Genomic DNA, 26,600 nt, shown 5'->3' on the forward strand with positions numbered 1-26,600 from the left:
GGCGCGAAACCGCTGAGCCACCCAGGGATCCCCTTAAAGATTTATTTTAAAACAATCTCTACACCCAATATGGAGCTTGAATTCAGAACCCTAAGATCAAGCTGCCGACTAAGCCAGCCAGCCCCCCACTCGCCTTGTCAACTTGAGCCACTGAATTCAGTGACTGCTAAATAGAAGAAAAAAACATAAAATCATTTACTTACCAAGTAGACATTGTTTGCTGACTGTAGTGAATAGTACAAATGGACAATGAAAGGACTTTTGCTTAGTGCTAGTGCATCCCTCTCAGCTTGTACCTGATGAGTCATATTTTTATTGATCATATCTGCTTTTTTGACAACCTATGGTAGACAACATAACAATACATTCATTTTATTTTTTATTACAAAGTGTTCTCAGGTTTCAGAGTTGCCTTCATGAAAACCACGAGAGAGGAAAACATAGATACCATTATTATTACCATCAAGAAACTGTCAGAAAAATAAAAGAAACTGTCAGAAAAACAGTTAATATGGTGAAACAAAACTAAACTTTTTTCAAGAGAACTGCTTATCTTGGAACCCAGTGGCAAAAGAATCACATCCTTTTTTTTTTAGATTTTTGTTTATCTATTCATAGAGACACACACACACACACACACAGAGAGAGAGAGAGAGAGAGAGAGAGGCAGAGACACAGGCAGATGGAGAAGCAGGCTCCATGCAGGAAGCCTGACATGGGACTCGATCCCAGGTCTCCAGAATCACACCCCAGGCTGCAGGTGGTGCTAAACCGCTGTGCTACCGGGCTGCCCTCACATCCCTTTTGAGAAGGAAAAAGAAGTAAACAAATGCTCCTCTAGTGCCCTACATATTACTAGAAAAAAAGGGACACCTGGGTGGCTCAACGGTTGAGCATCTGCCTTTGGCTCAGGGCATGATCCTACGGTCCTGGGATCAGGTTCCGCATCGGGATCCCTGCATGGAGCCTGCTTCTCCCTCTGCCTGTCTCTGCCTGTCTCTGTGTCTCTCATGAATAAATAAATAAAATCTTAAAAAAAAAATCCCATTATTTATTTTTAAAATTTTTATTTATTAATTCATGAGAGACACACACACAGAGAGAGAGAGAGAGAGGCAGAGACACAGGCATAGGGAGAAGCAGGCTCTGTGCAGGGAGCCTGATGTGGGTGGGACTCGATCCTGGGACTCAGGGATCATGCCCTGGGCTGAAGGCAGGTGCTAAACTTCTGAGCCACCCAGGGATCTCTCATTATTTTTTTTTTAAAGATTTATTTATTTATTTATTCATGAGAGACACAGAGAAAGAGAGAGGCAGAGACACAGGCAGAGGGAGAAGCAGGCTCCCCACAGGCAGCCCGATGCGGGACTGATCCAGGATCCCAGGATCACACCCTGAGCCAAAGGCAGAGGCTCAACCACAGAGCCACCCAGGCACCCCTCCATTCATTATTCTTATAACAAAGTTAAAAGATAGTAATGATCCTAATAAGCCCCCAGGTAATCAGGAATCTAGGCACAGATAATTAGTGGCTAATAATTTTTTTAAACTTCTATTCTTTGATGGATGAGAACTGAATCAGGAGGAAGAATAATAATATGGGAAGTTTGTTTGCCTAGAAAAAAAAATCTTGAGAGAACTACTGAAAGTTAAGTCTCAAATACTGTCTTACAGAAAATAGCAAATTACCCTTTTCAAGTTTCAAGGTAATTGGCACAAAAGTAAAACTATAATATCCACACTGAAATTAGAGCACTAAACTGAACAGTCAGTAACATTGAGATCACTTGTCATGATGATTAAAAGGCATATTTTTTCCAGAGACTCATTGGAATATTTGATAAAATCATTAATACACTATAAATTCCAGCCTTATATCCTTTCCATAAGAAAAATGAGAGAAATTAACAAAGCTAGCCTCTAACATGATTTCACCTATGATTCCACTATATTGAAAGCTCTGTGAAGGCATGTTTGTTTTGTTCACCACTGGACCCTAGACCCTGTACACAAAAGGGATACTCAACAAATACTCATTGAAAAAAATCAATTGGTGTCTTTATTTCAACAACTGATAATGACTGATTAGGAAGTACAGTAGAAGGAAATGCAAAAAATTGATGGAACATATGAAGCAAGGAAGATTAATTTCAATGAGGTGGGTCTGAAAGGTCAGGGAAAGTTTGAAGAGGAGCCAAGATGAATCTCTTTTTTTTTTTTTTTAAGATTTTATTTATTTATTCATGACAGACACACAGAGAAAGATAGAGACACAGGCAGCAGGAGAAGCAAGCTCCCTATAGGGAGCCTCATGTAGAACTTAATCCCAGGACCCCAGGATCATGTCCTGAGCCAAGCGCAGGCGCTCAATCACTGAGCCACCCAGGCGTCCCTCAAAGATGAATCTTAATATGCAAATAACACAGGTGGAGAAGAGCAGAGAATGGTGGAAGAGAAGCTCTTAAAGAGGAGCCAGCGTAAACACAAGCTCAGAGGCAAGATAATACACAGTATTCAGGGACTAGCCAATTGTCTGGGGTGGCTGGAACAAAGGATTTGTGGAAGTTACAGTAGAAGTTTAGTATCATTATTTATTATTATTATTATGATTGCTTTTCTAAGGAGTTTGGACTTTAGCTTGCATGCCACAGCCTAAGGAGCAGATGAAAAAATTAGTGATCCTAGTTAGGAGTCTATTCCAATAGACGAGGTATGGAAAGGAAGGTGTGATGAATCTCAAAAACAGATAACAAACAAACTCCACCAAACCCAAAAACAGATGCAAAAGACTATATATTGTATGATCCCATTTACATGGAATGTAGAGAAAAGGCGAACCTATAGAAAGTAGATTGCTGGTTACCTGGGACTAGGAGAAAGTGCTGCAGAAAGGCAGGAGGTGTTTTTAGGGTAATGGGTATGTTCTAAAATTGGATTGTGGTGATATCTACCCAATCTTTACTAAAGACTGATGTGTACTTTTAAAAAGGAAGGGAGAGAGGGAGGGAGGGAGGGAGGGAGGGAGGGAGGGAGGGAGGGAGGGAGGAAGAGAAAAGCAAAAGAAAAAGTGAAGCCCTCTATTTGGGTAGACTTGGGAATGGAATAGAAGGGATTAAAAAAAGGAATATGAGACAGAACTGACAGGACTAGTTGAGACCTTGGTTATACAGATGAAGTAGTGGAAAGTTAAAATGACTCAAGTTTCCAGCCTGAATGACAGCGATGAAAGTGATTTTATTAAATGGCGAGAAAGAAGATTCAGTGTTTAAGACGGTAGGTGGAGAGCAATGATTGTTCTTCAAGATATAGGGTAGCTATTCACATACCAATGTCCAATAGGAAGCTGGAACTACATCAGCAGTGAGACTGCTGGTTTCTTTCCCTTTTTATGCTCACTTAGTGCTGAAATAGAGTCATCTGAAAGTACGGGAATGGGTGAGGACCAAGAGCGGCCAGAAGAGCTTCAAATGCTTTTGTAAAAGTATATACTGCTGCAAGGATAAAGGAGTAACATGTTCTAACATGTTTTAGTTTAGTCTTAAATTGTTTCAAATTTAATGTTTCCGACTCAATCCCGGTAAAGGTCAAGGTGGTAAAAAGGACTCAGAAGTCCTGGTGTCTCCTAAGCAGAGGCGGTGTGAAAAGAAGGGCGGGGCAGAGGCGAGACACCCAGCCTCCTGGCGCTCACGTCACTCCAAGGAAGAAGCCACCTCACAGGGTTATAGGACTCCCAGAGCCCTGGGGCCTGCCCAGTTCAGGAGGCAGGAAGGAGGCCCGAAGATCGGAACTCTATCCCTCTTCTTACTCCCCAACTCCTTACCTTCACAGCATACAACTTGCCGCCTTTCTGCCCGAGATACACCTTCCCAAAAGCGCCACGGCTAATGGGTTTCACTATGGTGAATTCCTCAATGGAGGGAGGTCTTGGCACCGGGATCCTGTTCGCGCACTCCGCTGTAACCGTGTCTCCGCCACTCTCCGTCTCGCTCCCCGCAGTGGCCTCCATCGTGAGCCAGCCCAGACGGAAGCCTGCAGCATCAGCTCCGACCCCTTTCCAGCCGCAGCTCCCGCCAACCGGGTTCAAAGCAAGAAGGCCCCGCCCACGCAGCCCGTCGACCGTGACGTGACCGCGTTGCCGCGGACCCCGCCCCGCGCAGCCCCGCCCCTCCGATCACCTCTTGTTGGTAGGCGCGGAGGCACCCAATGGCGGTGCGGCCGGGGACGCTGGGAAATTCTCCAACCAACCACAGACTTGGAGGAGGGCGACCGCGACCCAATTACTTCATTTGTAATAATGGCGGGGGGTGGGGGTGGAGGGCCCAGGCAGTCTTTAGCCTGCAGGGAAAAGGGGCTACTTGGACTTGAAACTCAATCGCAGCGTTGAGGTTTCTCCAGATCTTCAATCGAGGTTGATGGGACCCTGCCCTCATCTCGCTTTTGCTTTGTTTTGTTGTTTTTTTACTCCTTCGCGACCTCGCACCCTCGCGAGAAACGTAAGCCAGTTCGGTCTGGCCAGTGGAAATCACAGAATGTGGAAAAACTGGATGCGCAGGAAGCCCGTGGCTGGCCCTGTCATCCGACATAGTAACAGGATGTAACTTGCCTGACTGAAGCAGGTTAGGACCAACAGGAAGAATTTTCGATTTATTGTATGGAAGATAAAGAGCACCAAATTGTAGCCAAAGATACATGATAGTACCTCATAGTACCTTTATGACAGTTCCTCAAGGGCGAGTCGGAAAAGGAGTATGTATATCGGAAGATTTAAGAAGTTAGATGTTCGAAGATTTAACAGAATCTATGCCGTCCCTGCTTAAAAAAATCCGGCCAGAGAACGTTGTACTGTTCAACGAGAACATCAAGCAGTTTGGGGGCCCCGGCACCTCAGCGGCAATAGTACGTGCGCCAGTCGGTGAAAAGCTGGCGGGCGGACGCATGCCCCCTGGTGGTGCGGCCCACCTGCCCCGGAAGTAGTGTTGCATTGGAGCCTTGCCTTCCGGGCAGATTGTCGTTGCGGCAGCTGTAAGAAGGGGAGGCCATTTCCGGGAGGCCATTTTCTGTTAGTAGGAAGAGTAAGGGCTAGACGGGAGGGGGAGAAAAGGGCTCAGCACCTCCCCGCCGAGCCGTGGACAGAGGGGCGCTTTTGGCAGGCGGGTGAGGTCGCTGAGGGCCCGGAGGAGATGTTTTCCCTGTCGAGTACGGTGCAGCCCCAGGTGAGTTTGGCATCCGGTCCTTTTTTTTCCCCCTTCTCTCCTGACCGCGGCTGTTTGCCGTTTGCGTTTCTTAGAAGCTCTTTCTACGTTTGGGATCCTCGGAGGGAAGCGATCAACCCAGAGCGAGTCCTAGGGTTGAGAAGGGCTCAGCGGCCACGCTGAGAGTAAAAGGCGGATGGTGGAGCAGAGACATGTTATGATGGAGACCTTGGTTTATCGAGTTGATAGCGTGGAATTTTTACTAGAGAATCCATCTGGGGTGGGGGTGCAGAGTGAGGATGGAAACGCCTGTGCCTCGTGTAAACGGAGCGAATAATGTTTTCTTCCCGTCTTACTACCCCTCCAGAGATTTTACTATAACGACCCCGATACCCAGCTCTTTCCCTTCTAAATGGAATTTAACTCAAACATATTGTAATAATTTGAATACTACGAATTCATCCTTTTGTTCTTTTTTTCCGGCCAAAAAAGACTAATAAACGGATATATTTTTAAGTTACTGACTGCTTGCGTTGCTATTTTTATTCAGTCTCTTTCCCATGTTTTCATAAAGCAAAAGATAAGGCAGAAAAAAATCATTCCCAGGGTTTTTAATTGTCCTCTTTCAGGAGTAATCACTTGTGACAGTGTTTCGTCCTTGGTTCATTTAAAAATCTTTTTGGTGGCAACATTTTGATACCTCTTTTTTTTTTTTTTTTGAAGTTCTCAGTTTTGCAAATAAAGTTTTTGAACACATTCAGATTTCAAAATAATTTTTAACAGTTGTTTCAGCATGTAATTTCATTCCTTTGTGTAACCCCCACTCTCTGGGTGTTTTGTTTTGTCTTGTTGCTAGTATTGGCTGAGTAATGGAAAATGAAATGATTATTGGACATCAGTAATGTGCTTACCAGGTGGACAAAACAAATGTGTAATCTTGATGGATGTGAAGAAAAATTGAATAGAAGTTAGCCAGGTGAAGAGTGAAAGGAAGTGAACAGGTATCCCAGGGATATGGAGGGATAATCTGGAGGTCCTGAGATAGGGAAGGGCTTAGCTGATTGGAGGAACAAAAATAAGGCCAGTTTGGCTAGAATGTAGTGATGAAAATGTGTGATGACAGAAATGAGGTTGGGGAGAAGCCTTGAGGCAGATGACACAGAAAATTATTATAAGGTTTTTTGGATTTTAAGTGTATTGGGAACCATTGGATGTTTTTAAGCACAGAATGCCATGATCAGATTTACATTGTTAGTAGACTTACTCTGGCTTCTGTGGAGATTGTAGAAGGGCAAGAGTTTTCACTTGCCCTTAAGTTTTCACTTAATGATGCTATTGCAGTAATCCAGGAGGAGATAATGCACCACTACAGTGGAGGCAGTGGTTGTGGAAAGAAGGGGATGAGTTAGGTTTTTTTGTTTGCTTTGTTTTGTACAAAGAATAGAATTTAATGAGGGTTTGGATATGAGGGATGATGGAAAGAAATGTTTCTGGTTTGATAATCTGAATGCATGAAAATACTATTTACTAAGATGACAGTATCCACATAACCAAAGTCTTGGAGTCAGGGTTTGCTAACACAACCCAAGGGAGTGTCGAAAACAAAGAACTTTATTACTTCTTACAAGTGAGGAGACAGATGACTCTTAAAGCACTGTGTGGGGGGGGTTAGTGTAAGGAGCTTTTATTTAGTGTATTAGGAGGTTGGGAGGGAGCTCATAAAGGCACTTCATTTCAATTACTCATGCCTAGTATTTCAGCATGCTAGTGTGTACATTGTATGTTCAAAAAAAATGGTGGAAAACTCTGCCTCTAGGAGATCTTGGTATCATAATGAGCTAAAGGTAACTGCAGGACTGCTCAGAGGGACTTCTTTGCAGTTCCTAAGGGCCAGTCCAGCTCATACTGGCTCACATAAGGGGCTGTCAGGTGAGACACACCTACCATGGGCCTCTGAGGTGAAACACCATGTCTCCTTGGTTGGAACTGTTGGTTTTACAAAACAAAACATATTCCTTCTCTGCTTTTGTCCCTTCCCTTCCACTCTTTTTGTTGATAGCTTTCTGCCCTCTTTCTTGAGTAACTTCCTATTGCATGCTCACTTACATCTGGAGAAGTCCTACCAGTTATTTTAAAAGAAGTCTAATCTGGCCTGTTGAATACAGAAGTAAACCTTTTAAAACTGAAGTTCAAGAAGTTTATATTAAGACTCAATTTTAGTAGAATTTATCATCAGCTGGATGGAGGGTTAGTGGGACGTGATGTTGGTAGAGATGTTGAAGGTATTTTGTGTGCTGTAGGTAGGCTTAACTGGGCTCATATAAGACCCTTATGCTTGGAAAGATGATAAGCATTTGTAATTCCTGATTGCTTAGTTGATTGAATAGAATCATTTGAATTTAAACTGTGAAGTTAGGAAAGATACCAAAGGCAAACTTTTTCATTGAGGAGAGATCAAACCATCTTTTAGTAATTTGAATCCTTTTTTGGATGAGAAGAGATATAACTAATTGAAAGAAAGCTTTTCAGAGAAATAGGCAGAAAATATGTATCTTAAAATAAGTTGGTTCCTGGGTTGCTTAGTCGGTTAAGCATCTGTCTTTGGGTTGGGTCTAGGGCCCTGAGGTCAAGCTCTGCATCAGGCTCCCTGTTCAGTGGGGGAGGCTTCTCCCTTTCCCTCTGCCTGCTTGTGTGCTCTCTCTGTCAAATAAATAAATAAAATCTTAAAAGATACCTGTAGTTTAAAAAAAAAACTTATTCTTTCTCACCCTAAAAAATAATACATGCTCATTGCCAAAAATTCCAAAAAGAAAAATACAAATAAGAAAATAAAAATCCTCCATATTATCATTGCTCAGACATCATATTTTAGAATATATTCCTCATACATTTTATCTCTCCACAAATATGTGTATGCATACTTTTTAAAAAAGATGTAGTTTTACATTAGTTTAACAATTTTTTCATTTTATAACGATGAATTTATTTCTGTATCGGTAACTATGGGATGAAAAGTCTTAACTGGGAGCAGCCCCAATGGCTCAGCAGTTTAGCGCCACCTTCAGCCGAGGGCGTGATCCTGGAGACCTGGGATCGAGTCCCAAGTCGGGCTCCCTGCATGGAGCCTGCTTCTCCCTCTGCCTGTGTCTCTGCCTCTCTCTCTCTCTCTCTCTCTCTCTCTCTCTGTCTCTCATGAATAAATAAATAAAATCTTTTAAAAAAAAAAGTCTAACTGGAATCTAGAGTCAGATGATCTTGGTTAGAATCTTGTTCATACACTTAACTTGCAGAGTGTGACTTTGAACATGCCACTGAACCTATATAAATTCTTGTTGTCTTCATCAATTAAATAGGAAGTAAATAATATTGTTCATGCCTGTTAAAAGTGTTAAATGAGATAATGTAAAATGCGCATAATACAAAACCTAGCAGACAGGCATGCCTTGAAGATACTGTGGGTTTGGTTCAAGACTACTACAGTAAAGCAAGTATTACAGTAGCACTAATCAAATGAATTTTTAGATATCCCAGTGCATGTAAAAGTTATGTTTGCACTATACTGTAGTCCCTTAGGTGTACAATATATGTCTAAAAATGTAGTACTCTAATTAAAAAATACTTTATTGTATTGCTGAAAGATGCTATCATCTGTGTGTGTGTGTTTTTTTAAACATGTATTTATTTTTAGAGAGAGTACACATGCACGCAGCAGAGGGAAGGGCAGAGGGAGAAGGAAAAGGAGAGAATCTCAAGCAGACTCCTTGCTGAATGCAGAGCCCCACACAGGACTTGATCTCAGGACCCTGAGATCATGACCTGAGCTGAAATCAAGAGTTGGACGCATAAGAGACTGAGCCACTGAGGCTCCCCCATCATCTTTGCTTTCAACAAGTCATAATCTTTTTGCTGGTGGAAGGTCTTGCCTCACAATTGATGGCTAATGACTGATTAGGATAGTGGGGTAGTGGCCATAGCAATTTCCTAAAATAAGACAACAATGAAGTTTGCTATATTGATGGACTCTTCCTTTCATGAATGATTTCTCTGTAAGATATAATGCTATTTGATAGCATTTGACCACAATAGAACTTCTTTAATTATTGGACTGCTGCTTTTTTATCAACTAAGTTTATGTAATATTCTAAATTGTTTGTTGTCATTTTAACAATCTTCACAGCATCTTCACCAAGAGTAGATTCTATCTCAAGAAACCACTTTCTTTGTTTATCCATAAGAAGCAACTCATCCATGTTCATTAGATTGCAGCACTTCACTCACATCTTTGGAGTCCACTTCTAATTTTCGTACTGTTTCCACCACATCTACAGTTACTTCCTCTAACCCCTCAAAGACAACCATGAGGTTTGGAATCAGTTTCTTCCAAACCCTGGTTAATGTTGATATTTTGACCTCTTCTATGAAAATGTTCTTAATGCCATCTAAAATTGTGAATCCTCTTCCAGAAAGTTTTCAATTTTCTTTGCCCAGATCCATAGGAGGAGTCATGGACTATGGCATCTGTAGCCTTTACAAAATGTATTTCTTAAATAATTAGACTTGAGAGTCAAAATTGCTTCTGACCCCATGGTCTAGAATGAATATTGTGTTAGCAGACATGAAAGCAACATTAATCTGGTTGTACACATCCAACAGAGCTCTTGGGTAACCAAGTACATTGTCAATGATTAGTAATATTTTGAAAGGAATCTTTTTTTTTTTATGAGCAGTAGGTCTCTTAACAGGGGTCTTGGAGTATTCAGTAAATATTGTAAATAGATACTGTGTCAAACAGGCTTTGTTTTTCCATTTGTAGAGCAGAGGCAGCATAGGTTTAGTACTCTTCTTAAGGGCCTAGGATTTTCAGAATGATATAAGCATTGGCTTCAACTCAAAGTCAGCTATATTAGCTCCTAACAAGAGAGTCAGCCTGTCCTTCAAAGCTTTTAAGCCAGACATTGATTTCTCCTCTTGAGCTGTGAAAGTCCTAGATGGCATCCTAGAATAGAAGGCTGTTTCTTGTACTTTGAAAATCTGTGTCGTGTAGCCACTTTTGTTAGTTACCAGTGTTCTCTAGACCTGGAAATTTTGCTATAGCTTCTACATCAGTATTTGCTGCTTTAGCTTGTACCTTTATGTTAGAGAGATGGCTTCTTTTTTTTTTTTTTTTTTTTTTAAAGATCTTATTTATTTATTGAGACAGAGAGAGGCAGAGGGAGAAGCAGGCTCCATGCAGGGAGCCCGATGCGGGACTCGATCCCAGGTCCCCAGGATCACACTCCAGGCCGCAGGCAGCACCAAACTGCTGCGCCACCAGGGCTGCCCGAGAGATGGCTTCTTAAACCTTATGAACCAACCTCTGCTAGCTTCAGACTTTTTTTCTGCAGCTTCCTTACCTTTCTCAGCCTTCATAGAATTAAATACAGTTAGGGCCTTGCTCTGGATTAGGCTTTGGCTTAAGGGAATGTTGTGGTTGGTTTGATCATCTATCCAGACCTCTAAAACTTTCAGCAATAGGGCCATTTTGCTCTTGATCATTTGTGTCTTCATTAGAACAGCATTTTCATTTCCTTCAGGAACATTTCTTTTGTATGCACAACTTGGCAAAGTATAAGAGGCCTATCTTGGCTTTCAACATGTTTTCCTTATCAAAATTAATCAGGTCTAGATTTTGAGAGTGAGAGATGTGTGACTCTTCCTTTCACTTGAACACTTAGATGCCATTGTAGGGTTATTAATTGCCCTAATTTCAATGTCGTGTCTCAGGGAATGGGAGACCTAAGGAGAGGGAGAGAGATAGGAAGGAGCAGTCAACACACACACACACACACACACACACACACACACAAAGGTTAATTGATTAATCTCAGTGTCTTACATAGGTGTGGTTTGTGGCATCCCAAAACAATTGCAGTATTAACATCAAATTCATAGGCAACCATAACAAATATAATAATAATGAAAAAGTTTGCAGTATTCTGAGAATTACCAAAATGTGACAGAGACACGAAGTGAGCAAGTCCTGTTGGAAAAATGGTGCCAGAAGACTTGCTTGATGGAGAGTTACCACAAACCTTCAATTTATATATAAAAAAAAAATGCAGTATTTGTGAAGTGCAATGAAGTGAAGCAACGATAAAATGAGATGTACCTATATGGTAGGAACCCATTTAATTCTTTCATTTATTCAAGAAGTATTTATTTGGCATCTGCTGTGTGCATTAGTGTTGCACTGGGACACAGTATGAATTAAATAGAGAAAAATATAAAGTATGGAAGCTACATAAGTACTGTGTAAAAGCCTTTTGTTATGGAAAACTGGGTTTGTCTCTGTGAACGTGAAGCCAAAAGACACAGGCAAGCCAAAGAATAGGAAAAGGAAAGGTCTTACTTGAAACAAGTAAAGGAGAACACCAGGCATCTTTCCTAATAAGACCACTAGTGTCTCCCTGAATAACCTGATTGTAAAAGTTTTATTGTAAGGGTTCATACATACTCATGGTGAGGCTTGTGCAGTAGGGACTACATCATGGAATTGGGGCAAAAGTCATCTTAAAGTTACTGAGTCCAACTCAGAGTCACAAAGGCCAGCAAGGGATAGTATCATCAGTTCTCTGGCTCCAGGTGGTTCAGTATCTTGAGTACTCAAAGGGATTTTAGATCCTGCAAAGATAACTCAAGAATATGTGTCACTCTTGAACTTGGAGTTTTACCACTGATTTATTGTCCCTGACATGGTTAGATTATCCTGGCCTGGTAGTGGCTGTTCTTATATTCTTTCACAAGTTGGCTAGGAGGCTTTATGTCAGGAAAGTTATATCTGTCTTTTTCCAGGGACACTCTTTCTGTTAACAATTTTACTTTAAATAATTACATAGTTGTTATTAGATAAATAAAATAGAGAAAAAAAAGAATTAAAATATAGAAAAAAAATCCCTTGCCACATCGAACTTATATTTTAGTGGGAAACTGTTGGTATATGATACAAAGTAAATATTTGGTCTTTGTTCCCATTTCTATTGTCATGGAGCTCCTAAAACGCTTGGAATTCCTATGTGGTAGGAATATCTTACTCTCTTTTTAATTAATTAATTAATTAGAGAGAGGGGATGGGAGAGAGGCAGAGGGAGAAGAGGAAGCAGACTCCCTGCTGAGCACGGAGCCCAGTGTGGGGCTCAGTCCCATGACCCTGAGATCATGACCTGAGCCTAAGGCAGATAGATGCTCAACTGACTGTGCCACCCATGTGCCCAGGATTATCTTATTCTTAAGGCACCCCTTTGGATTACAGCTGGATTTATGCTTATGAGGTGACTTAGGATAGGGTCTTTGGACAGCCTCAGGGCTGGGCTGGTCACCTGGAAGACCTAGTGATGAGATGTGGGAACTCTCAGCCCTAAACTGCTAGCGTTTGGGAGGGGAAGACTGGCCTGAGATTGATTGATCTCTATAAAAACTCTTTAAACAGTGAGATACAGTGCAAAGATTCACCATGCAGAAGGATGGTACACTCCATATCTTTTGTTTTGGACTCTTCTGGCTGTAACCTTATGTACCTATCCACCTGGCTGTTCCTTCCTCCTCTTTTTTTTCCTTTCTTTTCTATTTTTTCTTTGGCTGTTTGTTTCTGTCTTTCATAATGGACCAGTAAATGTAAAGTACATTCCTTAGCTCTGTAAGCTGTTCTACCAAATTATCAAGCTTGGGGAGGAGATTGTAGGAAACCCTGATTTATAGCTGGTAGATAAAAAATACGAATGGCTTGAGACTTGTGGCTGGTATCTGAAATGGGAACAGACCTGTGCGGTTGAGCCTTTAACTTGTAGGTTCTGCATGACACTGGGTAATTAGTTATAGAATTGGATTGTTAAACAACCAGCTGGTGTCAGAATTGGTTGAGAGAAACAAGAAATAGACAACATACAGATAAATAAGTAGATTATGTATAAAGTATGTTAGATACTGAAAATGTCAAGAAGAGAAAATGGAGCAGTAAAAGGGGATAAGAAATTTTTGCAGGGGGAGGGTTGCAATTTTAAATAGGTTGGCTAGGGAAAAGATGGCTTTTGAATTAAGAACTGAGGAAAGTCAGAGAGCAAGCTAGACAACAGTGAATAAAAGCAATGCAAAGTCCTTGAGGTGAGGGTTTGCTAAATATGTCTCAGGAACAGCAAGGAGGCCCAGTATGTCTGGAGAAGAGAGGATGAAGGAGAACATAGTGGTGGGTAAATTTGGAGAACTAATAAAAAATTATAGAGGGCTTTCTATGTCACAGTGCTTAGGACTTTTGCTTTTATTGTGAGTGAGAAGAAAAGCCATTGGAGGGTTTTGAGCAGAGGAGTAGTGAGATCTGACTTTGTTTTTAGTAGAACAAGTTCAGGGAGAGTAGTTAGGAGGGCTATTGTGAAAATCTACATATAGATTTTGGTGACTTAGAAGAGGATGAGAACAGGATGTGCAGTGAGGAAGCTGAGAAGAATAAAATTCTGGATATATGCTTACTTTAAGTCTGAAATATTTCATTTTGTGGTGGTATCATTTATTTAGCCCACTCCCTTAAAGGTGGACATTTCTACCTTTCCACTGCTTTTTAAATGTTTTGATGAAAATTGTCATCTGTACATATATAAGCCCTTTTCAGATTATTTCTGTAGAATAAACTACTAGAAATTAGATTGATGGGAAATAAAATATATTTTTCTTTTTTTTTTAAGATTTTATTTATTCATGAAGGACAGAGAGAGAGAGAGAGAGAGGGAGAGAGAGAGAGGCAGAGACACAGGCAGAGGGAGAAGCAGGCTCCATGCAGGGAGCCTGACATGGGACTCGATCCCTGGACCTGGGATCACCCCCTGAGCTGAAGGCAGATGCTCAACCACTGAGCCACCCAGGGATCCCCCAAAATATATTTTTAATACATTTGGTTCATACAGCCAGAATACCATTCTAGAGGAATTTGCCTGTTTTTTCCTACCTGCAATAAATTCAAGTATTTACATTTTTAATGTAGAGTTCTGATATACAATGGATGTGTAACTTTTTACAAATCCCATGACCTTACAATAAAAAGAGTTTTTCTAATTTTAAAAAGCACAATATTTATTTATTTATTTTTTAAAAGATTTTATTTATTCATGATAGTCACACAGAGAGAGAGAGAGAGAGAGGCAGAGACACAGGCAGAGGGAGAAGCAGACTCCACGCAGGAAGCCCGACGTGGGATTCGATCCCGGGTCTCCAGGATCGCGCCCCGGGCCAAAGGCAGGCACCAAACCGCTGCGCCACCCAGGGATCCCAAAAAGCACAATATTTAATTTCAACTTTCTTTTAGGTTACAGTTCCTCTGAGTCACCTCATCAATGCCTTCCATTCACCAAAAACCACATCTATTTCTGTCAGTGCGTCAGCTTCGCAAAACCAGCATCGAGATGTAGTTCCAGAGCATGAGGCTCCTGGCAATGAGGTAATAGTTTTTATGCTAATTGTGTGAGAAATAGCATTTTTTATTTAATATGTTGTAAACATGTCTGAAATGTCCTTCTGTGGTTAGGCACTTGTAACAAGGGATTTCTGTCTTCGGCTTATCTCCTTTATGATTACAGATGTCTAATTTTGGCTTTATTGTGAATATAGGAAAGCTACTTAGTCTTATTCTTTAACATTTAGTTTATTAAAATTTTCATGTGGCAGTGGTGCGTGGCTAGCTTAGTTGGTTAAGCAGGCAACTCTTAATCCTCAGAGTTATGAGTTTGAGCCCCACCCACGTTGGGCATGGAGCCTACCTTAAAAAAAATTCATGTAGAAGTATATTTGGTGTTCATTTCCTAGGTTATTAGTTGTATGATACCATTTAGATATTTTGTATTGTTCCAGCACTAGCAGTGAACCCATAATTAACTGATCATAGTTGCCTCCTAAGTCTCAAGGAACATAGAATGTAAGAAGTTACTGTCTACTGCGATATAGGAGTGTTCAGTGTAATCGAACAATTAGAATATAGATACCTGAAAGTGAAATATATAAGCTATGAAACTATTTTCAGTGTTCAGAGAGTTATAAAACCAGTGTTTCCTAGGATACAGGGAATTCACAGCCTAGGAATCTTGGTGTTTAAAGGGTTTATTAGTAAGATAGCTGCATGTTGCTCAGAATATATTTTTCATAGAAAACACTATAATCTGTAGTTAAATTTCCTAAAAACCTCTTTAATCCACAAGTACCTTATGTTGTTAGTCCTGATGTCAGGGACTGTGGCAAAGAACAGTAGAGTAGGAGTTGAAAGTGGTCACTTCTTGGGAGGGTTGGGGTCAGTCTTGGGATAAAATTTTAATTACATGAAAAGTTTATCTTCAACGTCTTTGTGTATTCCTTCTTTCTATAGGCAATCCATTGTCTTTCTACTGCGGTGATAACCTTCTCCTACATTATAGTTCAAGAGAGCCTGCCTTATAAAAATTCATGTAACACAATTGGTACATATAGCAATATGGTGTTTATTTTAGAAATTTTGGAAAATACTGTATAGGTGGAAGAAATAAAATTCTCCTGTGATCTTGTTCCCCAGAGATAATGCTATTAACATTTTTTAAAAAAGATTTTATTTATTCATGAAGGACACACACACACACACACAGAGAATGGCAGAGACACAGGCAGAGGGAGAAGCAGGCTCTATGTAGGGAGCTCGATGTGGGACTCGATCCCGGGACCCCAGGATCACTCCCTGGGCTGAAGGCAGGTGCTAAATCGCTGAGCCACCCAGGGATCCTCAACATTTTGTATTTATATTATCAAGTCTCTTTTGTCTCTTATGCTTTCTGTTTTGTTTTGTTTTGTTTTGTTTTTGAAGTTGGCTGTATGTGCAAGCATGGAGCCCAGTGTGGGGCTCAAACTCAGGACCATGAGATTAAGACCCAAACCAAGATCAAGAGTCAGACATTTAACCAGCTGAGCCACCCAGGCAGCCCTGTACTTTTTAATTTTATAATTGAGTCATTCTGAATATTGCTGACTTAGATCCTCCTTTGTTCATTTAATAGTCCTTATGGTCTTGTTATGCCATACATTTTCTTTATTTTTAATGACTTCAAAGTATTCATTGTATGATATCCCATTGTTGGATATTGTTGCCAATTTTTTTTTGCTATAAGAAACATCATTTTTACTCTCTGCATTGCTAAAGACTATTTCGTTAAGTGAATTTGTTAGGTCAGGGGGCTTGAAAAGTAGCTAAACTCTAGAAGCCGATGATCTTATGAGTAATGGTCTCAAATACAGAATCGGTGTTCTTAACCTTATACACCCTCATTAGCTCTATTGTTTGTCTTCAGTGAGTGTTCTTCATTGCTTTACAGAACCATTTTCTTTCTCCTTAAGCATCCTGCTTCATCTCTACTCTTAACCCCCTTGATTTCATTATGTCTTGCTTATCCAAACATCCACTCCATGATGCAATTTTAAAAACCTTCCTTTCAACTTCTTTCAAAGCTACTGACTTATTTTCCCTTTGCTTTCAGATATCTCAAAATAGTAGTCTGAGCTTGTAATGGTACTTGGTAAACTTTTATTCATACTGTATCTCATCATAGTTTGACTGCTACTTTGTACCATTTTACAGACTCACTTTGTTAAAGTTGAGTTCCTTCATGCTAAATACAGGCCTTTTTAAAAAGCCACATCTTTACAACTTTTCCTCAGCATCTGGCCTTGTTGAATAATTACTACTTTCAGAATGCTCCCTTGAATTTAGTGATGTTAGATTGATGGTTTTTTTCTCTTTCTGTTTTGCTGGCTTGTGTTTTATTGCCAGCCCCATAATTGACCCAATTTTCATTACGCATGCATTCTCCCAGGTCATGTTACCCATTTTCATATCTTCCCCTAACAAGTATGTGTGTATGTGTGTGCGTGTGCAACCTGATAACTCCCAAATATGTCTCCAACCCTAAATTCTCTTTAAATCTTTGAAGTAATTTATTAAGTGCTTTGTTGAAATACCCTTCTGGAGAGAATTTCTGGGACCTCTAAATTAAGATGTCCAAACTCAGCTACCCTCCCATTCCAGTGTATTCAAACTTCTAGTGGATTCAGCCCCTTTTTATGAGTCTGACTCCAACCAGGGAGAGAAGCCACATAATCATCTGAACAGTGGAAGTTTAATGCAAAAATTAGTGTAATCTTTTGGTTTAATATTTTTAAAACCCTATTTTTATAGGGAATTAGAATAACTAGGGATTGGTTAGTAATAAACTCTAAAATATACAGAACTAGCTGATTTAAGGAGTAGCTAATACACTTAGGACTGAGATAGGGCGTCGCAAGAAGAGTTCTTCACTGGCAGGCTGAGGTCATGACCGTTATGGAAAAGAGGACATGGCTCACTGAATGGCTGAGAAGTCACTGGTGTCATGCTAGCTGCACTTGAAGGGAATCTGCCATCTAGGGTCTCAGGGAAAGCTGTTCATGGGAATGTCTCTTATTAGAAAAGCTGCTACGGTTACCCACTGTTTACTGTAGGAGCCAAGTTTTAGAGAAGCTACACAGGTGGCAACCAGATACTAGAGAAACCATGGGTGTTACAGATGGGAGCCTGCTGGATGAGCACACCGGAATCAGGAGCAAAAACACTTTCCTCTTCCAGGGTCTCCAGTGCTCTTTAGTGACAAAATTTAACATTGTCCCAGCTATCAAAGAAAAAATATTTGAAGAGCCCAGATCACTGTTCATGGCGCCAACAAAAAGGATTAAGAGAAGCTAGGAGACAATAGATTGATAACTAGCATATCCATCCAGAACCCTTCTTCCTCTCAGTCTCTTATGGGTTTTTCCAAATCTCTATTGTTATTTCCAATTTTTGTTGGGCTTGGTTCAGGCTCATACCATTTTTTTTGTTGTTGTTTTTGTTCCGTCAGCCTTCTTTTATCCAGTTTATTTTATTACACAATCCAGGCCCTTTGATGATATTTTGTTTGTCCCTTACCCCAAGACTTTTTGTCATTTTGCAAATCAGTGAAGCTGTTTCTGACTTATGAAATTAGTTGCTTTCTGCTTTCTTACCACTTTTTGTTGTAAATATCTCTGTAATACCAGTCATTATGTTTTATGATAATTGCTATATTTATATGTACCTTATTTTTCTTTACATTTCAAGGACCTAACAGGCAATAAGTAAGGGAAATAATTTTAAGTTAAGAATCTGCATTTCCCTTTTGAAGTCTTTGTACTGTAAATAGACTTTTTGGCTTCCCATTTTAAAAGATAACTTTTGTGGGGCGCCTGGGTGGCTCCTTCAGTTAGGCATCTGAGCTTGGGTCTTGATTTCAGAGTTGTGAGTTCAGGCTTCACATTGGGCTCTTTGTGGAGCCCACTTTAAAAAAAAAAAAAACTAATAGAAGAAAACTTTCAAAAAGTACCTTTTGAGTGTTGTAGTCCTGCTCTTTTCATCATAATAATATGCTTTATATTGTGTAGTTTTTAGTACAGAGCACTTTATTTCATCATGCCTTTAACTACCTTTGTACAAGTGTTAGGATGTCAGATGAGCACATGGTCTTTTCTATTGATCCATACATACCATCTTGTGAAGTAGGCAGGGCATGTCCACAGTCATTTTACTAATGAAGAAATTGATTCTAAGAATATGTGACAAAGCACTTGTCACAAAGCTACTAAGTGACATCAATCCAGAGCTATATAATCCATGGATTATATTTATTTATTTATTTATTTTTCTATGTGACTTCACATCGTCATCAGAAGCTGATACTTACTCTGTTTATTTTTGCTTTCCTCACTTGAATATTTAGTATCTGGGGCTTGTCTTTTATGTCTACCTGACAGCTCCTGTGGACAAGAAAATAACTCACTTATATCCTGTTTGTAGATAGTTTAGAACTATTTCAATGTGATCATACTTTGTTGCCTAGTTTTCACACATTTTTTTACCTTTTCAATTTCCCTCCTTATTAAAAGTTAGATATGGGTAACTATAGAACCTCTCGGTTCAAAGAAGGATCTCAGCAATGAGACCAAAGAAGTGATATGTCCTCTGGTAACCGCATACCCTTTTTTTTTTTAAGCAGATGGGCTTTTATTTATGGGTATTAGAGACTGAGGAAGTTTTAAATGTCCATAACTTAGAGATACTATTGGGTATACGATAATTTTAACCTTTGTCAAACCTTATGACTGATCTCCATAAAACTAGAATTAAAATATTTGCACCAATTTTTATTTTTTCCAATTTAGTTTTTAAATATTAGAAAAGAGGAATCAATACATTTGTTAGATCTTTTAAAAGCTATATTATTTCGATTGATAAGAACTCTTTAAGTTAAATACCTTGATAATAATGCTAACTTGGTTGACTCAATTTTTTACAGCCTGTACTTAACTTAAGAGACCTTGGATTATCTGAATTAAAAATTGGACAAATTGATCAACTGGTAGACAGTCTACTTCCTGGATTTTGTGAAGGCAAGAGTGTTTCTTCCCATTGGCATACATCTCATGTCTCTGCACAGTCCTTCTTCGAAAATAAATATGGTGAGTTAGTGTATGTTTTGCTCCAATTTAAGTAAGCCGTTGTAGTTACTAATAATTTAACAGATAGCATATATTAACATTTACTGTGTTCAAGTTTTTTCCTGAGTTCTGTTCCATTCCTTTCCTTTCTTTTCCTTGATAATTTTTCATATCGGAATAATTTTAAATATACAGAAAAGTTGCAGAGGTAGTACTGAAGTTCCTATATATCTTTCACCTGGTTTCTCCTAATGTTAACTGCTTGTTAACCATGGTGCATTTTGTCAAAACTAAGAAATTAACTTTGGAATGATATGTTTAACTATGAACGGTGTTTAGGTTATACCAAATGAAATTAAATCTTATTAAATTAATGGTTTTCCACTAGGGTTCTTTATTTGTCCCAGGATCTAATAGAGCACAGTATGTGATTTTAGGAGAGCAGAGGGTTGTTTTAAATTTAGGTGACAAACATTTATTGGATTCCAGGAACTGTACTAGTTCCTGAAGAATACATTGAAGAAATAGTCGTAGTCCTTTTTTAAAAGAATGTCAGTATATTTTCTTATTTAAGTCTTGCTACAGTCTGGTGTTAAAATAAGTGGGTAGTTTGTAGAAGGGGTTTCAGTCTCATGAATTTCTTTTTGGATGATGCTTAATGTTAGAACTTATCAAAATAATTGTGTTTTATTGATGGAAGAAAATATTTTAAAAATCAGTGTAAGCTATAACAGCCCAGGAAAAAAGTGTGGATTTAAATAGTTTTGTGATAAAGATTTTACTTGTTTGTTTGTTTGTTTGTTTATTTATTTATTTATTTAAGATTTTATATATTTATTTGAGAGAGAGACAGAGGCATAGGCAGAGGGGGAAGGAGGCTCTCCCCTTGGGGAACCTGATGTAGGACACCTGAGCCAAAGCAGATGCTCAACCACTGAGCCAACCAGGTGCCCCTAAAGATTTTATGTAAGGCTGTACTTCGTACAAGCTTAATTCATTTACTCATCATTCTATTGCCTTTATTACATGTATGGGTTGTAGGGTAAATAAAGAATTTAAAAGTGAGAAAAATGAAGTTTTTGTGTTTGGGGGCTTGGGTTAAAAATCTGCTTCTATTATTTTATGTTATGCGCCTGTCTCCCTGAGAGAAGTCCTGAGTCTTAGTTAAGGGTGAGGAGTAGGTTAGGATCAAACTCAGTCCTGCCACTGAGCAAGCTGTGACATTTACTTTATTCGTCTAAACTGCTATTTTCTCATTTTCATGAAGCATGAAGAAAAACTCCTTATCTTTGCAGGATCAAATGAAATAATCTAAATAGTTTACTTAGCCATACTATAATGCTTGGCTCATAGTAAAGTGTTCACTGGAGTAAAATTTTTGTTATTATCATTGTTATGTAGTAGTAGTAATATTACTGTTGTTCTTCTGGTCTGCATATTTACATTTCCTTTTCCTTCCTTTTCTTACATTTCCTTTTTCTTATTGCCAACTGCTTTCTTGGCTTAGGAAGGCCAGAGGTATTATGAAGGAGTTTGTTGACTTAACGATAAGATTTCTAGAAAAATCCCTGAATTGTAACTGGGATAGATGAGAACCAGTTTCTATTGCTCCTTTCTGCTTTTTCCCTAGGATCATGGATGTGTAAAGTAAGATGGGGCCCATTACTCAACAGTGGGAATTTGAAGGATCACCAAAGTTTATGGCTTCCAGCTCTGGAAGGAACTATCTTTGTACACAGTGACCAGAATCTTTGAGAAAGAGAGATAACTGTGCTTTGGTTTATAGTGTTTAATCACATAATTTATTAGAGTTTTTGAAATTGTCCCTAGGAAATAGCAGTTCTTTATTTCTTTGTGTTCCTAACTAAAGGTAACTTTAGCTAAACATACATATCTTTTCCTTTTGGTTTGAATTGAATTTCATTGGCAGCTATAGTCATATAGAAGATAAAAAAGATAATCTAATGGCCAAATGATAGTAAAGTGATAAAGAACTGTAATTAGACTAAAAGTGTTTTTAGAAACTCCTAAAAGCAGAGCCATATGAACACATAAAAGGCTAAATTTATACTTTTATTTTTCTAGTATTTGGTAAAATTATATTTTGTTACTTTTTTAGCTTGGTAAATAGAAAATTTACTTTTTTCAATTTTCCTCCAGGTTACTTAGATATGTTTACTACTTTACGTTCCTCTTGCTTGTACAGACAGCATTCAAGAACTCTTAAAAGTATTTGTTCAGATCTTCAGTACTGGCCAGGTAGGAAATAACTGTATTTATTTTGAAAAAAATTAATATATATTTAACAAATTCTAATTTATCTTTCTTAATTGTATTAATGTTTATAAACATTCGTTTGTAGCTCATGGTAGAACTGATAGAGTCAATTAGTTGGGTATGTCCATAATTTTTAATACAGTATTTGGAGTCCATTAGTTTGGGTATGTCCATAATTTTTGATTTGGAAAATACATAATAGCTGAATTTTGAATATAAGTGATAAGTGCCATAGTAAATCAAACTTTAGGAAACTTATCTATACCTTTAACATAATTAACTAAACATATTTGTTTACTTCCCCATATTTTTAAAATTTCATTTTCAAAATTGTTTCAATCGATTGCAATGACAGAAAAAAAAAATGTTGAAAAAGTCAGGGCAGCAGCAGAGGGGCTTCATCAGTGGACCAGAAATTTGAGGACTTTCCCTAAGGTATGAAGTAGATGACATCACATTGATAGCAAAATCAAAGATGCATATTTATTTATTTATTTATCTCTCTCCTGCTCCCCCCTACTTGTGTTGGTGTGCACACTGTCTTTTTCTGTCAAATAAAATCTTAAAAAATAAAAAATTTATATTAATCTCTGTTGGCAAAAGATGTGGAGAAAAGGATGTTCCTATTCATTGGTAGATGTATAAATCAATAACAGTCTTTTAGAGGGCAGTTTCTTAGTGTTAAATAATTCAACCTCACAGTTTCACTCTTAAGAAATCAGTTTACATGTGCTAAAAGATGATACGTACAAGAATTTTAACTGCAGCATTTTTAGCAATAAGAAAACAGGAAACCACTAATATTCATGGTAGAAAAGTGGTTGAATATTTAAATTGCTGTACAGTGATAAATTGAAAAATATTAGCAGCCATTAAATTGAATGCACAGTCTGTCCTGTTCTGAAAATCATTCATGATATACTGTTAAGCGCAAGAAGATAATTGGCAAAAAATTTTACACTACTTATATAGAAAGAGCATGTGTTCACATACATAGAAGGGTAGTCATGAAATTGTTTTTCAAAACTTTTATTCTTTTAATTTATTTTACATAGGCTCCATGCCTGGTGTGGAGCCCAATGCAGACTTGAACTCATAATCCTGAGGTCAAGACCTGAGCTTAAATTAGGAGTTGGATGCTTAACCGACTGAGCCACCCAGGCGGCCTAGTCGTGAAATTGTTAACAGTGGCTACTTCTGGAAGGTGCGATTGGGGTTTGAGGAATTAGACCATGACTTTTATTTGTGCTCATCAGTGAGGTTTTTTTTCTTTCACATTTTAAAACTACCAAGAAACTCTAAAGTTAATTTATAGATTCAATCCATTTTAATGACTTTAATTACCAGGGTAGTGAAGTATCAGGCAAAGAACTATGTTAAAAAATGAGATAATAAACTAGGATGTATGGATTTGGTGTCAGTTTTGAATCTTAGGCATTTTTCTTATAAAATTTGCAATAAGAAGTAAATGTGATACTGTTCCGTTCAGTTTTCATACAGTCTCGGGGTTTTAAAACTTTGAAATCAAGAACTCGACGTTTACAGTCCACCTCTGAAAGATTAGCAGAGACACAGCATATAGCACCATCGTTTGTAAAGGTAATTAGACCTTTTTTGTTGTTTGAAAAAGCAGTAATTTTCAAATTATTAAAATGAGAACCTTCAATATCTGATTTCTTTTAGTAGCCAGTTGATTTTCTAAAGGGCTAGTAACCTGTGTAATCATTACACCTACAGCTCTTCTGGGTGCCAGTCGTGTTCCTCTTGGTCTATTAGACATCTCCCTTTATTCTTTTCCCTACATACCTACCTGTGTGTTCTCTGTGTTCATGAATAGCATCCGCCCAAGCTAGAAACCTGGTGATCAACTTTGATTTGTTCATCTTTTCTCCCCTCTCATATCCATTAATCACTAAAGTCCTGTTGATCCAGCCTCTTAAACATTTCTTAGATTTGTCTCTTTATCACCAATTCCACTACATAGATAGACTATAACAGTTTCTTGCCCAAAGGACTCTAGTAAACATTCATTTAGTCTCCTTGCCTTTATTTTTTTTTAAAGATTTTAGTTATTTATTAGAAAGAGAGCACGCAAAAGCAGGGGGAGTAGCCAAGGGAGTGGGAGAAGCAGGCTCCCCTCTGAGCAGGGAGCCTGAAGTGAGGCTTGGTCCTGGGACCTCATCCCAGTACCATAACCTGAGCCAAAGGCAGATGCTTAAGTGACTGAGCCATCCAGGTGCCCCTTTGTTTTTTTAAAAGAATATTTTATTTAAGAGAGAAAGAGACTCAAAAAGAGAGAAAATCTCAAGCAGGCTTGGCACTGATGGTGCCCGATATGAGGCTTGATCACATGACCCTGAAATCATGACTTGAACAGAAGTCAAGAGTCAGATGCCTAACCAGCTGAGCCATCCAGGCTCTCCTTAGTCTCCTTGCCTTTAGTTTTGTTACCTACCAGCCTCTAGACTGCCACCAACCCATCATCTGTCTAAAATGTATTAATGTAATAATAATTGTATAACTTTGCTTTATTGTCAAATTCCTACTGTAATATCCATTTGGCCTCTGCCTACCATTTTCCTATTCTCATCTTTAAATATAGCACCCCCCCCCTGAACCTCCACCCTACTCCTCTCTTGGCATTTTAAAGTCCTATCAAACAAGATTGCTTGCAGTTCTTGAGCACTAAGACCTGTTATTTCATGGCTCTGTTATGTTGTTTGTGTTCCCTGTGGTTTAGAAATCCTGTTGCCTGTGATTTAGAAATCCTGACTTTCTAAAGTAGCATTTATTTTACCCCAGACCTAAAACAACTTTGTCGTTGTTGTTGTCGTTTTTAAGATTTTATTTATTTGAGAGAGAGAGCACATGAGAGCAGAGGGAAAGGAAAAGGAAGGGGAAAGAATCTTCAGATTCTGTGCTGAGTTCAGAGCCTGAGGATAGGCTTGGTCCCTTGACCCTGAGATCATGACATGAGTTGAAACCAAGTGTTGCTTAACCGACTGAGGCACCCAGGTCCCCCCAAACCTAGAACTTTAACATATCAAAATGATTTTTTAAAATTAGTTATTTGTGTATCTCTCTCCTCTAGTAGACTGAGAACATTCAGATCATTGGTTATTTATCTTCACATTTTCAGAACTTATACAAGGCTAAGGATATAAAAGGTTCTCAGTAAACATTTAATAAATTAATGAAGTTTTTCCTCTAGTAGAGATAAAGGAGTGTGAACATCAAACCATTAAAACCCTAAGTCCATACATATATGTAAGCAGGTTTCAAAGTAGTGCTTTTAGAGAGAATTTCTGTATTTTAATTGATTGATGCAAGTATAAGGTCCAAAGTTAGTTTCTTAGCCATTAAGTAATTTATTATTGAGTCTTAGTGTAACTCTTTAGGTGGATAATAAAAATTCGAAATTCTAGAATTTTTGAATGAATTTTTTGTGAGTGGTCACTATATTTTTGGGCAATGTTCTCTCTATAATTGGTACTGATGCGTTTGTGTATTTAGGGGTTCCTTTTGCGGGACAGAGGATCAGATGTTGAGAGTTTGGACAAACTTATGAAAACCAAAAATATACCCGAAGCTCACCAAGATGCATTTAAAACTGGTTTTGCAGAGGGTTTTCTGAAAGCTCAAGCACTAATGCAAAAAACTAATGGTAAGTTGATTTGACACTATCCATATTTGGGAAGAATATCTAAAAAGAAGTCATAGTCCTACCTTTAAGTGATTCTAAATATCTTTTCTAGCAGGTATGACCCTTTTCATTGGTTATATTCCATTGTGTTTGTAACTTAGGCTGTGTCAAAATGAAAATATCTATTGACACTCTCCCTTTTCTCAAATGAGAACCAAAGTCAAGGACAGAAGCATGAATGCCTTCATGAGGCTTTTGGTAACAGGGTGTTGAAAGGAAATCCTGGCAATTACACAAAAGAATGCCGGGTTCCAGAATTGCATGTGATGAAATGTGATTACCATCAGTAACCTAACACTTTTCATCAATCTGTCATTTGTCATTATTGTCATTTGATTTAAGCTTATTTTTCCTCCTCCAGATTCTCTAAGACGAACTCGTCTAATTCTCTTCGTTTTGCTGCTGTTTGGCATTTATGGACTATTAAAAAACCCATTTTTATCTGGTAAAGGCTCTTTTTATTTATCTGACTTTTAAAAAATCTTTTAAATAGTTGATTTTTTTTCATAGTCTGGCTAAGACTTAGGAGAGGAAACATTTACTGTTTGGTGTCTAGGCCTTTCTTTCCTAAGTTAACACTTCACAGATTGGGTCAATTTGAGATTGTTTTTTTGCATTGCAGTAGAAAAGTTTTAATCTGTTATAGTTACATGCCATCTACATTGTCAGGGCTTATTATATTTACATTGCTTTGTGGATTACTGGAAAAGTTGCTTCAGACACTGTACAAATTTTAAGTTTTATTTTTGAGAAAATAATTAATATTTTGTTAAAGTTCCAAGGATTATGTTGCAGCAAAAGTGTTGGATTAACTCCTATGAGTGGTTTTTCCAGATTTTTAGAAAATTATACCTATCCAGTTATAAAAGTTAAAAAATTTGTAGAACAATTGTATAATAGCAATACAA

At 38.5% G+C, this 26,600-nt stretch overlaps 2 protein-coding genes across 5 annotated transcripts in view; one reads left to right on the forward strand and one right to left on the reverse strand.

The window, feature by feature from the left end:
- Nucleotides 1–4,925, reverse strand: part of MASTL (microtubule associated serine/threonine kinase like) — a 33,523-nt gene extending 28,598 nt beyond the window's left edge. Inside the window, exons 1-2 of the mRNA XM_026013599.2 lie at nucleotides 3,821–4,925; nucleotides 204–341 (exon numbers count right to left, since the gene is read on the reverse strand). Coding sequence (XP_025869384.2) covers nucleotides 204–341; nucleotides 3,821–4,006 — 324 coding nt within the window. The 5' untranslated portion in view covers nucleotides 4,007–4,925. The remainder of the gene's footprint in view (nucleotides 1–203; nucleotides 342–3,820) is intronic.
- The window catches only part of YME1L1 (YME1 like 1 ATPase), a 43,218-nt gene continuing 20,776 nt past the window's right edge, over nucleotides 4,159–26,600 (forward strand). Inside the window, exons 1-7 of one of the 4 annotated variants that reach the window (XM_026013600.2) lie at nucleotides 4,159–5,213; nucleotides 14,521–14,652; nucleotides 19,571–19,733; nucleotides 21,873–21,971; nucleotides 23,479–23,588; nucleotides 25,503–25,653; nucleotides 26,054–26,137. In XM_026013600.2, coding sequence (XP_025869385.1) covers nucleotides 5,181–5,213; nucleotides 14,521–14,652; nucleotides 19,571–19,733; nucleotides 21,873–21,971; nucleotides 23,479–23,588; nucleotides 25,503–25,653; nucleotides 26,054–26,137 — 772 coding nt within the window. In that variant the 5' untranslated portion in view covers nucleotides 4,159–5,180. The remainder of the gene's footprint in view (nucleotides 5,214–14,520; nucleotides 14,653–19,570; nucleotides 19,734–21,872; nucleotides 21,972–23,478; nucleotides 23,589–25,502; nucleotides 25,654–26,053; nucleotides 26,138–26,600) is intronic. The other 3 variants (XM_026013601.2, XM_072742356.1, XM_072742365.1) reach the window with 3 other exon arrangements.

The sequence above is a fragment of the Vulpes vulpes genome, chromosome 2, assembly GCF_048418805.1.
Source record: "Vulpes vulpes isolate BD-2025 chromosome 2, VulVul3, whole genome shotgun sequence".
NCBI classification, from domain to species: domain Eukaryota; kingdom Metazoa; phylum Chordata; class Mammalia; order Carnivora; family Canidae; genus Vulpes; species Vulpes vulpes.